Raw genomic sequence first — 15,975 nt, forward strand, 5'->3', positions numbered from 1 at the left:
GAAGATGCATTCGTAATTATTCTTATCTCTGATGTGTTATCTTTTTCAGGCCAAATTTCTCGGCGTGTATTTTATATCCTCACAAGAGTTCCTGGCCAACGCCTACGTGTTGGCAGTTCTTCTGTTTTTTGCGCTTCTTTTGCAAAGAACCTTTCTGCAGGCATCGTATTATGCTGCTATTGAAACTGGAATCAACTTGCGAGGAGCTATACAGGTACTTAATGCGTTATAATATTTCGAATAAGGCAATTAGACATATGTGACACAGTTTGATTTGAGAATATGTATGCATTTGTCCACGCATTGCAACGTCAGTACTAGTTTATGGGAACAATATCTATTAATGCATATTTCAATTAAACTGCAGTTTTATGGGTTAGTTTCATGGACCTGATAAATGGTTACGACAGTTCTGTGGAGATATTTGCGCAATGCGTGGGCCGCATTTAATAGGGTAGTTCTCAAGCAATGTATGAAAACAATACCAGTTATTTTAACCATACCCCTCAATTTACACACATATTATGTATATTATGCAGAATAGTAAATCGTTGGTAATAAGCAACAATTAAAAAATATATATATTTGATAAAATGTTCATGCATTGCACTGTTTTTATTGTTGTACGGGTTGGCACTATTGACTTGCTGTCAGATTGATTTCCTAAAGTCAAGTGTAGGGTGGCTGACATCACGCTACTAATGGTTTAAGTGCCCTTTCTGTCATATGATAGAGAGAGGGTTCCAACCATGAGGTCACTTAACAGATGAGGTCCACTAGGTATATCTTCAATATTTAATAGCAGATGGATATTTGAACTGTGGAATGGATGACATAACATTGCTTCCTGAGAGTAAAGTATCTGGGAGAAGAATGACAACATTACTTGTTGATGATATGGAGGATGCTAAACGCTCAAACTGCTCCTTTTGGGAGCCAGTCAGATTTTATAAGAGGCGTGTGTGACTTCAACAAAAGAATGTCAACATGTAAACCACTTACAATGGGCACACTGCCGTAATAATGCCAGGGGGTGTGCTCTCAAGCTTCAGGTTTGAGCTTCCCGTGAAATTTGCTATTTCAAAATGGGACGCATGCATGCCCCTGGACCCTTTACGGACCTTTATTTATACTGATTCTGCAAGCGTAAGGTTTGTGCCACCATAATTCTGAAAGGTCATTATCTCATTTGCATGAGGAAATGCCCCATGAAAATGAGGTCATGAATTTGCACTTCACATGCGCCCTTGCAGAAGCATTTAAAGTTTTAAGAGTGTCACTAGAGACTCATCTATGTATGAATGTATGTATGTGGTATTTCTATAGCATGAACCTAGCCAAAATGCTGCAGAGCATTGTACTGGCAAAAATACAAGCATAAAGTTAGCATGTAATAAGAGAGGTAGATATATTGTGCCCAGTTAATTTATTGTGCTGTAGTGTTCTTTAAAGAGGTGTGTCTCCAACTCTTTCCTAAATTGGAGCAGGATTGGGGCAGTCCTGATGAATGTGGGATGTTGCTGTTCCAGATCCTGTGTGCATTGATGGAAAAGGCCTGCCGCCTTTTTTTTCTTTTTTACACTCCTTAGTCTGCCGTTTGATAGTGTCTTTGCTATGAGTGTGCCATGGACAACCAGAGATGGTGAGCTTGTCTGTAAACTGATTAAGATAGCTTTGTAAATTAACCAGATCTTTTTAGAGATAATGCAGGATGGCAAGGGGAACCAATAGATTTCCATCATGATGAGGGGATGAGATTATATTTCTTCTGGCCCTGATGAGACCTTCTGCAGTACGTATCATGCCCTTAAGAGGCAACAGTGTGCAGTCTGTGTGGCCACCAGTGCTTAACTTGAGCAGGTGGTTTCCAGTGCTTGGCACAAGCACTTAATTGTCAACATCTGCACTTATGACAGCTGCCACATGGTAGCACTGTTTGTATAATTTAGAGATAACAGCAATTCTTTATTTACTCAGTATACATTAAAAACAACTAATGCCTGTCGCCCAAGACATTTTTATAACTATGGGGCCTCAAAAAAGTCAAATTGCACACTTTTAGCAGTGTGCTGGTTAGTAGTTGTGTATGTACTGTCATTGGCAATGCTGGCAGTGGCAATGGGTGGTGCAAGCTGAGAAGGGTTCCTGACTAGAGCCCTGGCACCTATGTTTTTTTTAAATTAAGCACTGGATGCCACAGAGCTGCTCAGCACCATCATTCAGATGCAAGAGTACTAGGCCTTGAACAGCAGTTCAGCAGTCGCTTTCTGAAAGAAGCAGCCATTGAGTGTCTGACACAAACTGAGATCTCAAAAAGGTAGCTTGCTCACCAGAGGGTTTCAAGGTATCTGTTGTTTGTATGGCCCCCACAAAAGAAACTTGTTGATTGTTTTACCCCCAAATCCAGATATGTGCCGTTTTTAAAGATTTATGCAGGGTCCCTACCCAGGTAGGGAGCCTTCTAATTCAAACCCCAACAAATTGGCTGTTACAGGATAGTCCAGGGCCATGGCCCCTGTTCCCCATGCAGAGGCTAATGTCAGTTCTGGAATGCAGAGCAGCACAATCAAAATCAGAGAAAGATGGCAGAATTGATTTTGGGATTGACATAAATACCAATATGCCTGATACATTTTGCATCCTATTGATGTTGTGGTATCAATGATAGTAAGAAATACTTTGAAATTCCTATAGTGACAAACAGACTTCTGAAGCTTAGTCTGTTTTGAATATATAGATAACAGGGGCGAATCCATCTTTGAGGAAGGTTTCACTAATTTATAAATGCAATGATAGACACGGTCTTTCAATCTTAACTATGGGAGATTTCAACATCTTGGGAAATTGGAGAGAAAAAATGGAGAGCCTCATTCCTAAGTCATCTTGAAGCAGTGTAAGTTATTCCAATATATATTAGATACTACACACCAAAAGGGCCACACCCTGCTAAAGTTATTAACATCTAAACATCCATCCATGAGAACCGTTTGTAGTGTTCTAGGTTCTATCCATAAAACCCAGCATTTTTTTTTCTGTTGAACCTTTGGATTTTGGACTTCTATAGTATTGTGACACACTTAAAGGAGGCAAGGCTCTGTTAAAATAGTTTTTGTAAGGAAATTACTATTTTTGTATGTTAGCCCCCACATTTATGGACTGATGCTGCTGGTGTTTCAACTCTGAGAGTGCACTGATACCTGCTAGCCAGACATCAGTGCCAGTGTTCTTACCCTTGCAAAATGTATGTCGAATGGGCTATACCCACTTAGCAATTGCTGACTTACTTATAAGTTCCTAGTATATGGTACACAGGGCATGAAAGGCAGAGTATCCACCAAGGCCTGCAGCACTGTTTGTGCCACCCTCAGTTTGACAAAGGGCAAAATGGCTCCCAGCCTGCCACTGCAGACTGGAAAGACAGTACTTACACTTCTAGTTTGACTTTACTATTTAAAACCAAAGACAAAGCCACCACTCCCTTAACCCTGTATTTAAGTCTCCCCCGAGGAAGGCCTATAGAGCCCTAAGGAAAGGAGCTATATATAAATAAATAGGTTACATAATTTATATGTGTCTCAACAGCAAAGCCCCTCAAATTGTCATTTTGCTGGGGAAACATTTGTATCCCAATGGCTAACAAAGGATTACCGGCATGCATCTCAGCCTGGTTAACGTCTGAATAAGATTACCTAACTGGGTACTGCAAGGTATGAAATTAATCATGGCATTGAACCTGACTTGTTGCCCAGGTCGAGTTTAATTTCACAATTAAAGTTCTGCAACTTTTAGAAAGTTGCTACTCTGTGCCCAGCTAGTCTAGTGGCCACAAAAAGGATCCTACATACAGACCACTTTCTGACCACCTGTGGGGATGTATAAATGACTTATAAGCTAATGAACAAAGGCAATTGCTGCAGAGTGAGGTATTACCCCCTCACCCAGGAAGCCCCTTTGGGTGCTGGCCCAAAAGGTGAGCTTTACAGGGGAAGCTGCTTTTCAAGGCCACCTGTGACAACACTCCTGAACAGGATGCCGTTTGTTGCTGCAGACAAGTGGGAGAGAGGGACAGAGAGGGGAAATCTGTCCTCAAACCAGTTTTCCCTTGGGTGTGTATTCCTTAGGTAGCCACACTTCAATGGTGCGCTACCAAGCTCCTGATGACTGAGGAGGGGTCTCAAGATTTTGATAGTGGCTAGAATAGTGCACTATTGCAATACGGTCCTTTATAAAACCTTGCTGCTCGAAGCCACATCTTCCCTGGGTTGAGCAAAAGTGATACAAACGAGTCTGACTGGACCCAAGATATTGTTTTGCGAGTGTATTTTACGATAAGGCCTCACAGCCAAATCATATAATACACCCAAATCCTCACATTGGTTCTTAGTGGTGGGATCCAGAACTTGCATTTAGCTGTACCAGACAAATTAGTAACCACTCAAGAGATTTCCAAGTCGACATGAGAAAAGGTTTACCAAGTTGCCAAGTTCTGAAATTCCAAAGGCACCTTCAGAAGAAAAAGTCAAAGTACTGTGGGAATTTATACCAACAGTAGGGAGAGATGAGCTACTGATACTTTTTGTTGTTGTTGTTTTAAATCATTTTTATTGAATAAATAAGACAGTACCACTTGTTACAAATACCATAAGGAATAAAAGTAACATGTTGAAAAGAGATAATTTTGAAATATAAGAAAGAAAGAAAGAGAGAAGACAGAAAGAAGGAAAGAAATGGGAGGGAAGGCGGAAAAGGAAACAGAGAGAAGGGAAAGAAGAAAGATAATTAGTTGTTAGTGTAAGAATGAGTGTGTAGATAGAAAGGTAGTAAAAGGCAACCAAAGTGGGTCAGATTAGATTTTTTGAGCTATTGAAGAAGTTGAGATTGTGGAAATTCTATGTTCATCACAGGTAAAGTTCCACCGTGTTAGTATACATATTTAAGAGTTGTCTTTCCAACAAGTGAGAATAACTTTAAATGCAAGGGCAATGAATAGATCAAGTAATTTCAACTTCAACTTAGTATCATGATGATCAGCAGACATGGATACAAGAAATACATTTTGAACAGGTAATGGAATACAAAAATGAAAAATCTTAGAACATTTGAAACATATGGATTTTCAAAATTTTAAAACATTAGGACAGTGGTGCAATAAATGGAGTAGAGTGCCATTAGAAGATAGACATGAACAGCAAAGAGAAGAGAAGGGAGGGTTAATTTTATGTATAAATACAGGTGTTCGAGGTGCTCTGTTATTTAGGAAAAATAGCGATTGTGTGATATTAGCAGCTATAGAGGTGGCAAAAACCTTGTGCCATAGTTTATCTCATCCTTTAATTAAAAGAGTCATCAAGAGATCTAATTCCCAAGCTAACTCAATTGATGTTTTTGGTCTTTCAGAGTTAGGAGTAGAGAGGAGTTTATATATAAGGGAGGCTTTCAAGTTAGAGTCACGGAAAATGGAATGACATTGGGTGGAAACATTTTATTTGATAAAAATACTTCGAGTACCCTTGAAAGTTGGGAATATTGGGATATGCAAGAGTAAGGTCAATTATAACATTCTTGTAGAATGTTAACATTTATAACAGAGTTATGAGAAACAAGTTGATGAACATAAATAATATTCTTCTCTTTCTAGTATTTGATTTAGAAAGATGTATGTCAAAACTTAATAAATTCATTGTACCAGATAGAAGAGGCAAGGAAAGCTTGATGAAAATTGGAATCATTAGTAAACGTGAATGTAACAGGTGTTGTGAGTATTTTAAAATAGGGTGCTTAGCTATAAAGGTACAATTGGACATAAAACAGGTGTCGTAAAAAGAGAATTCATGTAGTAGAGAGCGTTCAAAATTGATCCAAGGCGGTATCGATTCATCGTAATACTGTTTGTTTAATGCATAAGCTTGTCTGATCAAAAAAGCGGTGTGATAAAATGTAAATTTAGGGAGGGTGAGGAGTCTTACATCCACACAAGGGAGGCACTCATTGAGCTCTTTGGTCTTAACCCAGAGGAGTGTACACAAAAGTTTAGGAACATACAGAAGGGGGCAACAAAGACATAGGTGGACTTTGAAGATGCCTCTGTAAAGTCACTAGAAGGATGGATTAAGAGTAACAAGGTCGATATCTATGAGGGGCTTTACAATTTAGTGGTAAAAGAACACATACTTACTAATTGTACCTTATAGAAGTTACACCAACAGCTGGTAAACTCTAAGCTATCTAGCCCTAGAGAGCTGGGGAAAATAGCTGATGAGTGGGTACACACTAGGGTGTCAAAACACTCCTAAGGTGGCCAACAAAAAAAGGTGGGACAAACCCCAACCCAGGGGAAAGATGGTGACAAGTTAAAAAACCCAGAGAAGCACAAAGAGACCCCAAAAGATGCCCAAGGTGGGGAGTCAAGAGCCACATCCCAATCACAGAGGATGGGGTATCAGGGAAAGAACTGTGACCCAACAAAGACGTGGGTGTACTATGACTGTAGGCAGCCAGAGCACTAGAAGAGTGATCCTATATGCATGTAGAAATAACCCACTGATGATTATTTCAATGGTATTGCCAGTGTAGGGATGGGGGTAGAAGTTGTCCCTAGGGGTTGTATGGGCTATATTGAATCCGCACTAGTTTCCCTGTGTGGGGAGGAAACTGAAACTGTGGCTCATTGGCCTGCCAGTATGATGAAGTACAGACACGATTGAAGTTGTGGCCTTGAGAGATACAGGTGCCAGCATTACCATGGTTATGGCCAAGCTGGTTTCCCCAGGTCAGATCATCCCTGATGAAGTGTATCAGATAGTCAACTCTGACAATGTAATAAAGTCAAATCCCATAGCTGTGGTAAACTTTGAGTTGGGAGGGGATACTGGCCCTAAGAAGGTAGCTGCGCCCCATGCCATCCCAGTGAAGTGTCTGCTGGACAACGCCTTAGAAACATCTGCATGGACAGAAGTGGCAAAAAAGACTCATGCAGAAATGCGGGGTCTCCCGGAGTGGGTTTGTGTCTGCACTAGAGCACAGATGGCCTAAAGGGAGAGTCAGGAGTAGTGAAACCTGAAAGTAAGCCCCATATTCCTAGTACCAAGAGGGGTGGTAGGAAGTCTGGCAAGGCCACTTCCACAAGTTAACAGGACCAGAAGCAGCCTAACCCTCAGGAGGAAGGCCTGGTCTCTGAGCAGGAGGGTGATCATTTGAAAGATTTGCCTGACCTGGCATAACTTCATGGGGCAGGTAGTCCATCCAGAGAGGACTCAAGCTTGGGACAAAATACTGGTCCAACTGTTGAGGGTCTGAGACAGTTGGCTGCCAAACAGGAGGAAGGTGATATCAGTGGTATCCCTACATTATAATGGAATGAGGGAATTCTGCACAATGAGGCAAAAAGCCACATACTAGGAGCAACCAGAACAGTGGTGGACCCCCAAAAGTACAGAAAACTCCTCCTTAACCTAGCCAATGACGTCCCCTTAGCTAAACTTCTGGGGCAGACCAAAACCTGGGACAGGTTGGTCAGCCATTTGTACTGGCCTCAGATGTCAAAAACGCTAAAGGAGTTATGTTGCTCCTGTGGTATGTGCCAGGCCAATGGCAAAGCAGCTAACAAGCCAAAGGCTCCCTTGATACCACTGCCAGTGGTTGGGACTCCCTTTGAGAGGGTAGGGGTTGATATTGTTGGTACCCTGGATCCATCTACTGCCTCTGGTCATAGGTTTATCCTGTTGGTAGTGAGCCATGCCACCAGGTATCCAGAAGACATTCACCTTAGAATAGTCACTGTCCCTGCAATGTCTAAAGCCCTACTTAGAATTTTTACCAGTGTTGGGTTTCCTAAGGAGGTCATTTCACATTGGGGCACACACTTTATATCAACCTATCTGAAAGCAATGTGGGATGAGTGTAAAGTGACTTATAAGGTCACTACCCCATATCATCCCCAAGGAAATGGCCTTGTTGAATGATTTAACAAGACCATGAATGGCGTGATTATGGGTTTAGATGAGAAACTCAGAAGGAGATGGGATATTCTCCTGCCATTCCTACTGTTTGCATACAGGGAGGTTCCCCGGAAAGGAGTTTGTTTCAGAACTTTTAAGCTCAACTTTTGGAACCCTGTAATAGGCCTTTTAAATTTGTTCAGAGAAGGCTGGGAGGAACCGTTCAAAGAGACCAAACAGGATATATTGGACTTACCTGCACTTCATCGCGGGTCTTTGCCGATGCCTATAACCTGATGAGGAAAGTGAAAACAAACTTTTGTTTTTGCGGGAAATGGAGGAGGAAAATAATATAGAAGACAAGCAGCAGGAAACACAAAATTGGGAAGCGACAGTGAAAGATGATGTCTAAACTTGAGGAAAGGAGAAAGGAGGAAGCACTGAGAAACGGAGAAGACATCAAACAGAGAAACGCTGGGAGGCTTGCAGAAGGGGGGTCTCTAATGCTGTTAGTGTGACCAGAGAGGTACCAAGCCGAAGGAGAGGACCGAACGAGTCTGGTGTGGTGCGAGAGGGACCAGAGAGGGAGAAACGCCACGCGATATTCCAGCAGTCCAGGCAGACTACTGGAGTTGCTGAAAGACCCGCTGGCTACGCGAGCTACCCCGCCACATTCCTGGAGGAGCATGCCTCACCCAGGTGCATACGCACATGCTTAATTGGCAAGGGGAGGGAGACATTTAGAAACGTGAAAATATAAAACCTGTCTCTTGACCATTATTACTCCCAGAGCTTATGCGAGAAAAAGGCTCCATTTCTATTGAGTTATAAATGATTCAACAGCATGAATTCCAACACTTTGAGGGTTGTATTTCTTCTCTTGTCTTTCAATTTCACTTATTTTCTTTTCGGTTATTATTTTCTTTTCTTATATGAAGAAGTGCCATAGACCTATCCAGTCTAGAGAGAAAGAGACAAAAAAGGGACTGAATATATGGATATATAAATACAGGAAAAAACTGTAATAAAAGGGAGAGAAGGAGTTCAAAAGGAAGCCAGTGAAGAGACAAGTGGTTGTGGTAAAACCCAGGATAAGATTATCCATATAAAAGGGGCAGACTTAAAGATAGATAAGCTTCAGTCTCAGCGACAAGAGAGAAGGAAGTAAAATGCAACAAAAGGAAAGAAAAAGGGCTACGACTTTTGGTCACTTACCTGTGGTTGTTCTAATTCCGAGGGTACCGGCAGAGAGAAGAGTTGAAGAGGCCTACAGAGAGGACGAGGATAAGGAGCTACAATTTAGGGAAATAAGAAAGCTGTGACCCTAACCCCAGAAAAAGCCTTCTTAATACCCATAATAGAGACCATTGGCATCCTTAAATGTTTGGACACTGTTAACTTGTGTATAAATGAACACCTAATCCTTCACCTACAATTAAAACGTGTGGAGCTGAATTTAAAGCCAAGCGACATAGGCTGTCACTCCAGGATGGCTTATTACATGAAAAAATCATACAGGAATCTGGAGGCAAGCCAAGAGCTTGTGAAGCACTGGTATGATCAGAAGCCATCCATGGAGGTATACCCCGGAAGGACAACTAGTGTGGATTTAGGAACCTCTGGCTCCCAGAGTGCTCCAGGACAAATTGACTGGTCCTTACCCTATCTTGGAAAAGAAGGGTGAAGTCACATACTTAGTGGATTTAGGTACCCCAAGAAGCCGTTATAGAGTGATACATGTGAATATGCTCAAGTTACATCATGACAGAACAGATAACACTATGCTCATGGTGACAGATGGTGGAGAAGAAGAGGAGAGCGAACCTCTCCCAGTCCTACTGACATCTAATGTCAAAGATGCGTCAGTGGATGGAGTAGCCCTCTCTTCCACTTTGACCAAGTGACAGCAAAAAGACAGCAAAAAGACTGCTGCACTCTGCTCAGTCAATTTGCTGGACTGTTTTCCTTGACCACAGGCTTGACAACATGGTGCTCCCATGACGTGGACACAGGCGACAACTTACCTGTCAAAAAATGATATAGGTTGTCAGACCAGGTTAAAGCAAGCATCAAAGCTGAGGTTGCAAAAATGCTAGAGATGCTAGAATTGAGGGTGATTGAGCCCTATGACAGTCCTTGGGCCATCCCAGTGTTGCCAGTGCCCAAATCAAACCCCAAGGGGGGAAAAACAAATTTAAGATTCCTTTTGGAATACAGAGGCCTAAATACAATCACTGAGACTGATGCCTACCTGATACCAAGAGCTGATGAGCTCATAGACCGGTTGGGGGCTTCAGAATATCTGAGTACCTTTGACCAGACTTCAGGATACTGGCAGATAGCCCTCACCCAAGGAGCCAAAGAGAAACCTGCTGTTTAAACCCCAAAAGGCCACTTTCAGTTTAAGGTGATGCCCTTTAGATTGAAAAATGCACCTGCCACCTTCCAGAAGTTCCTGAGCAGAGTACTTTCAGGCTTGAAAAGTTTTAGTGCAGCATATCTGGATGATATTACTGTCTTTAACTCTGCCTGGGAGTATCACTTCGGCTACCTCAAGGAAGTGCTTCAAGCCCTTCAACAGGCTGGAAAGACTATCAAGGCAAGTATGGGCCTGATAGGGCAAGGGTCTGTAGTGTATCTGGGCCACCAAGTAGCTGGAAGCCAGGCACAACTTCTCCAACCTAAAATCCAGACAGTTCTGTCCTGGGAAGCTCCTAAGACACAGACCCAAGTCAGAGCCTTTCTTGGCCTGACGGGGTACTACAGAAGATTTGTAAATGGGTATGGTACTATTGTAGCACTCTTGACTGGGCTAACCTCCAAGAAACAGCCAAGAAAGATGAAATAGACTGACCAGTGCCAAAAGGCCTTGGAGACCCTTAAAGTTATGTGCTCAACACCTGTCCTGGAGGCACCTGACTTTAGTAAGTAGTTTGTTGTCTGGACAGATGCTTAAGAACATAAGATGCAGACAGTATTAGCACAGCTAAATTACCAGGGTCAAGATCAACCAGGTGCATTTATCAGCAGGCGACTCCTTACCAGAGAGCAGCATTGGAGTGCCATTGAGAGAAAAGCCTATGCTGTTGTTTGGTCCCTGAAGAAGCTGAGACCCTACACATTTGGGACTCACTTCACAGTTCAAACTGATCACAGGCCCCTAAGTTAGTTGATACAGATGAGAAGATAAACCCAAATTTTTGGGGTGGTCCATTTCCCTATAGGATAATGCATTTACAGTGGAACACAGACCTGGCGTTGACCATGCCAATGCAGATGGCCTTTCCAGGTTCTTCAACTTAGATAATGAGAACTACCAGGATATGGGTTAGTTGCTCATCACCTTTCATCTGGAGAGGGTCTCTTTTTGCATGTTCCCACCCACATTTATGGACTGATGCTGCTGGTTGCTCAACTCTGAGAGATCATTGAGGCTAACCAGGTCTCAGTTTCAGTATTCTTCCCCCTGCAAAGTGTATGTTGAATTGGCTATACCAAATTGCCAAGTGCTGACATACTTATACGTTAATAGAATATGGTATCCATGGCATGTAAGGCAGAGTGTCCACCCACGTCTGCAGCACTGTTTGTGCCACCCTGAGTGTGACAAAGGATAAAATGGCTCCCAGCCTGCCACTGTAGAATGGAAGGACTGTGTTTACACTGCTAGTTTAACTCTACCATTTAAAACCAAGCGCAAAGCCACCTCTCCCTTAACCCTGTATGTAATTCTCCCCTGGGGAAAGCCTATAGAGCCCGAAGGCAAGGAGCTATGTATGGTTAAGTAAGACATATAATGTATATGTGTCTTAACAGCAAAACTGGCTGACTACTGAATGAGACTAACTAACTGGGTACTGCAAGGTATCAAAGTTATTGTGACATTGAACCCACCCAACTTGATGCCCAGGTCAAGTTTAATGTCACAATTAAAGCTCTGCAACTTTTAGAAAGTTGCCACTCTGTGCCCAGCATGTCCAGTGGCCTTACAAAGGCTCCAGCACCCAAACCACTTTCTGACCACCTGGGAGACATGTGAACGACTCCCAGGCTAAGGAACAAAGGCAGTTGCAGCCAAGTGAGATGTTACCTCCTTGCCCATGAAGGCCACTTGGGTGTTAACCTAAAAGCCGAGCTTCAATGGGGAAGCTGCCTTTGAAGGGCCACCTGTGACAACACTCCAGAGCAGGATGACATTTGTTCCTGCAGAAAGGTGGGAGACCGAGAGGGAAAACCAGTCTCTAAACAGGTTTCCCCATGGGCGTGTAGCCCTTAAGTAGCCACACTTCTAGGGTGGGCTACCAAGCTCCAGACGACCAAGCAGAGGTCCTGAAATTTTGAGAGTGGCTACAATAGTGCACTCTGGGATAGCCAGATACCACACACTGCAGGAAATACATCACCAGAAGGGAGTGGACCCAGTAGACCATTGGCTAGTTACTGCATGGTCCCCTCAGGGCACTTTCCTCGGATAAATATGGCACCTCTGGCACTCTGCTCACCAGATAACATTGGATTTGAGGAAAGGACTGAAGAACGATTGTCCTGCTGTCCTTGAAACTGCATGAAGAGAGGCTGCACCGTGGGAAAGACCGCACATGCTGAACCTTGGGCTAGTAAAGTTTGGACTGTGCCTGCTGCTCCTGACCCAAGGAAAAGTTGATTCTCTGCTTCAGATCAAAGCAGTGACTCCAATGATCAGTTGGCTGATCCTCTGGAACCATCCCCAGGGACACAAGAGCTGAAGAAGCCCAAACCAGCAATTTGGTAACCCCATCAACCGCACCTCAACCCGATCATCATTGAGCATCTTTTCCCCTGTATCCTCCGCATCAGGACCACTCTATTACAGTCTATGATAGTTGTCCTGTTAAGTTTGGAACTTGTCGAAAAAATGCTCCGGTGGCCTAAAAACTATCCAAAGTACCCTCTCTGGCCCCATAGACTCACTCCTGAAGGATCTTGTTGCCCAAGAGGGGCTGGAGTTGCTGAACATTTCAAAAGTTTACAAACTTTTAGCTGATCAATTCTTGTTTGCTGTTGCATTTAAATGCATTTATATCTTTAAAAAATCTGTAAAACTGTAACATTCTGGTGGATCTTCAAGGGCTCTAAAAATGTATAAAACTATAACTTATATTTATACATTGTTGTTGTGTCTCTTTCTTGCTGTGTGACTTTCTTATTTCGTTATTTGGTGCTGTTAAATGCTTTACAAAATGTTCCTTTATCAAGCCATGCTGCTCGAGTCCACAGCTACCCAGGGTTGAACAAAGGTGAAACAAATGAGCCTGACTGGATCCAATACAGTTTTTGTTAGTGTGTTCCACGATAAGGACCCACAGTAATATCATATAATACACCCAAATCCTCACAGATCTGAGCTGAAACCTGTTATGTGCACCTTTTAAAACAAGGCCAGCTGCTGTGTACAGCATAAAAGGGGTTCCGAGCAGGATGCACAGTACACTTATACACATGCATTTGCACACATGTAGGCTGAGAGATGAAGACTGTTGTCTGTCTCAGCATGGCAACTGTGGCTGCGGCAGATTCGGACTAGTCGAAATTATAATAAATCAATTTGGACCGAGGGGAACTTTCGAATTCCTGTTGGGTAGAGGGTATCAATGTGTGATATTCTTTTAAACTTTGTGTACTTCATGATTTATTTATTTTTTAATTAAATCTTCAGACTGGAACACGGTACCAAGGTCAAAATCAGTAGCTTGTGCTTTTTTTCCTGGACCTAAAATCCATATGTGAGGTCAGAATTACATTACATGAATTTGAATTACATTACATGAGTTTCTTAATGAAGTTCATGAAAAATCGGATTTACCCTCAGCCAACCCTTAGCATTCTTTGAGCTGCTTGACTGAGATCAGTAATTACTGTGCTACAGAAGCTGAAAGGTCAAAGAGCCCGGTTTGCATAAGGCCCAATCACAGGAGGATTACGAATCTTCTGCTGGAGGAATGGGATGGGTTTACAATTTACAAAAAAATCACAAGTAACTGTACAATAATTAAAAGGAAGAAAGTTCCTGGCGATGACAATGGAACATTCCCATGCTTCTTTGTCTACTACCTAGCAACAGGCCCATTTGATAATTTTTGGAGGGAGGTGGCAGGCCCGGGAGAGTTATATGTTCTGATTTTGAAAGCAGCTGCCATTTGAAATTTGACCCAGTGTGCTGACAGGAGTAGGACTTGGAGCTGGATGGTTCACTTAGTGTGATGTAGATATGGAGGAATGATGCGGCACTTTTAGATTGCGTAAATGCCTCATCAATATGAAACAAAAAATCCCCACCTCTCTTCTCAGGTCTCCTCACAGACAGGGAAAGCAGAAATAGAGCCTTGAAGATACAGGAAAGGCCAGTGCGAGTTTGATTTGAGGGTGCATGCATTCATGAATTCTGTGTTTGACCTTTAAGATGACTCCCCAGAGCACATGGTGGATTAACCGAGGACCCTAAAAGAGGCGGCCCTGTGGGCAGCTGTTAGGTGCTTCTCACATCGTACACTAGAATTTTTTACATGGACAAATTATGCATTATTCTCCTGTGATTTTGGATGTGGTTGAGAGTTATAGATGTGTAGAGGTGAGACAAAAACACAGCAGCGCACCTTGCCCATGAAAGTCTCCTGTGGGAGACCTAAAATGCTCCATCGACTGTAAGCATTGATTACTGAGTTGGCTTAAAAATATTATGGTTCTTGAAAAAGCCCAACAACCCTCCTCAGAAGTGTTATATTAAGGAGCTGAATCTAGTTGAATCATACACACAGACCATCAGAAAATGTCATATATCAGCATGGCCAAAAATGTCATATATCAGCATGTGAAAAAACAAGGGAAGATCTACAGATGCAATTTTGTAGTCACAAAACAGCAGTTTTTTAGTTCTTTAATTTGGAAAACTGTAACCTGTCATCAGAGCAGGAATGTTGTTAAGTCACTCCTTTGTTGACATCCTATAGTTGCTGATTGGAATGACTTGTTAGACGCTTCTCCAAGTGACCCCAACTCTGACTCGTAGTCACTACCATCTTGCACATCTCATTACATTCCTGTCCAGTGGGCAAGACAGTGTCCATCCCATGAGAGCAGGCACATAGTCATCCATACACCAAAGAATCTGTGAGAGACGATCTGAAGTAGGCCTTATGTTGTCTGTTGGTTTTCTGTTTTCTTCTTCATTTGCTATCCCATGTTTACAATGATGCTTTGCCATGGATCTAATGCCTTTTGACACTGTATAAGTGACATCTGCTCCAACTGTACTGCTACAACAATGGCTTTTTTGATGTATCTTTCGGAGTGCCTATTTCTATTTGTATCGTCCTAAAATTAATTAAATATATGGGAAAAAAGTCATTATATACAGTTTTTCTTTGGCAAAATGACTCCTCCTGAGATTCAGGTTGTAGTAAGAATGTGGTTCCCTTGCACACTATGTCACTGGATTCAATCTACCCTGGCTGATGAGGGATGATACCCCGAAACCGGTCGCGGGATGCTTGTTTTCCGTTCCAGGGAGCACCTGGCCTGGCAGTTTGGGCTGGAGTGTTCCCATAGGGAGCAGGGTCAAGATTTATTTGAATGTGGCTGACTCCAAACTAGGGTGGAATAGTGAGCAAACAAACGATTAATTTAGCCCAGATCTGTGACAAGGGGTGAGTGTTTGACAATGGTCAGCATTACATTCGTCATCTTTTTTTTTTGCTCTAGTAAGTAAGGAACACACCACCTGGGCATTCTTTCCAAAGTCCTTACTAAACGCTCTTAAATGCATATTATCCTCCTTGATTACAGAGATTATTAATGCCTCATCTTAGTAGGAATTGCTGCACCTTGCTTGAAACATGGCTGAATCACTCCCCCTCTTGAAACCTCCTCCCTGAATCCTGCTGATCTGTCTAGTATTAGACCTACAGTATGAACCCTTTTCCATATACAAATCTGGAAAAGAGGAAACAGTGAAACAGCTTGACCAATACCTAGAGAATACCAGTGTCCTATGTTCGACCTG

General features: G+C 42.5%; 1 protein-coding gene across 2 annotated transcripts in view; it reads left to right on the forward strand.

Annotated features, from left to right (window-relative positions):
* Positions 1–15,975, forward strand: part of ABCC8 (ATP binding cassette subfamily C member 8) — a 1,425,084-nt gene that overhangs the window by 519,873 nt on the left and 889,236 nt on the right. For both annotated transcript variants that reach the window (XM_085648067.1, XM_085648068.1), the window contains one exon: positions 50–214. In XM_085648067.1, coding sequence (XP_085504193.1) covers positions 50–214 — 165 coding nt within the window. The remainder of the gene's footprint in view (positions 1–49; positions 215–15,975) is intronic.

Source organism: Triturus cristatus, chromosome 3_2 (assembly GCF_964204655.1).
Source record: "Triturus cristatus chromosome 3_2, aTriCri1.1, whole genome shotgun sequence".
NCBI lineage: Eukaryota > Metazoa > Chordata > Amphibia > Caudata > Salamandridae > Triturus > Triturus cristatus.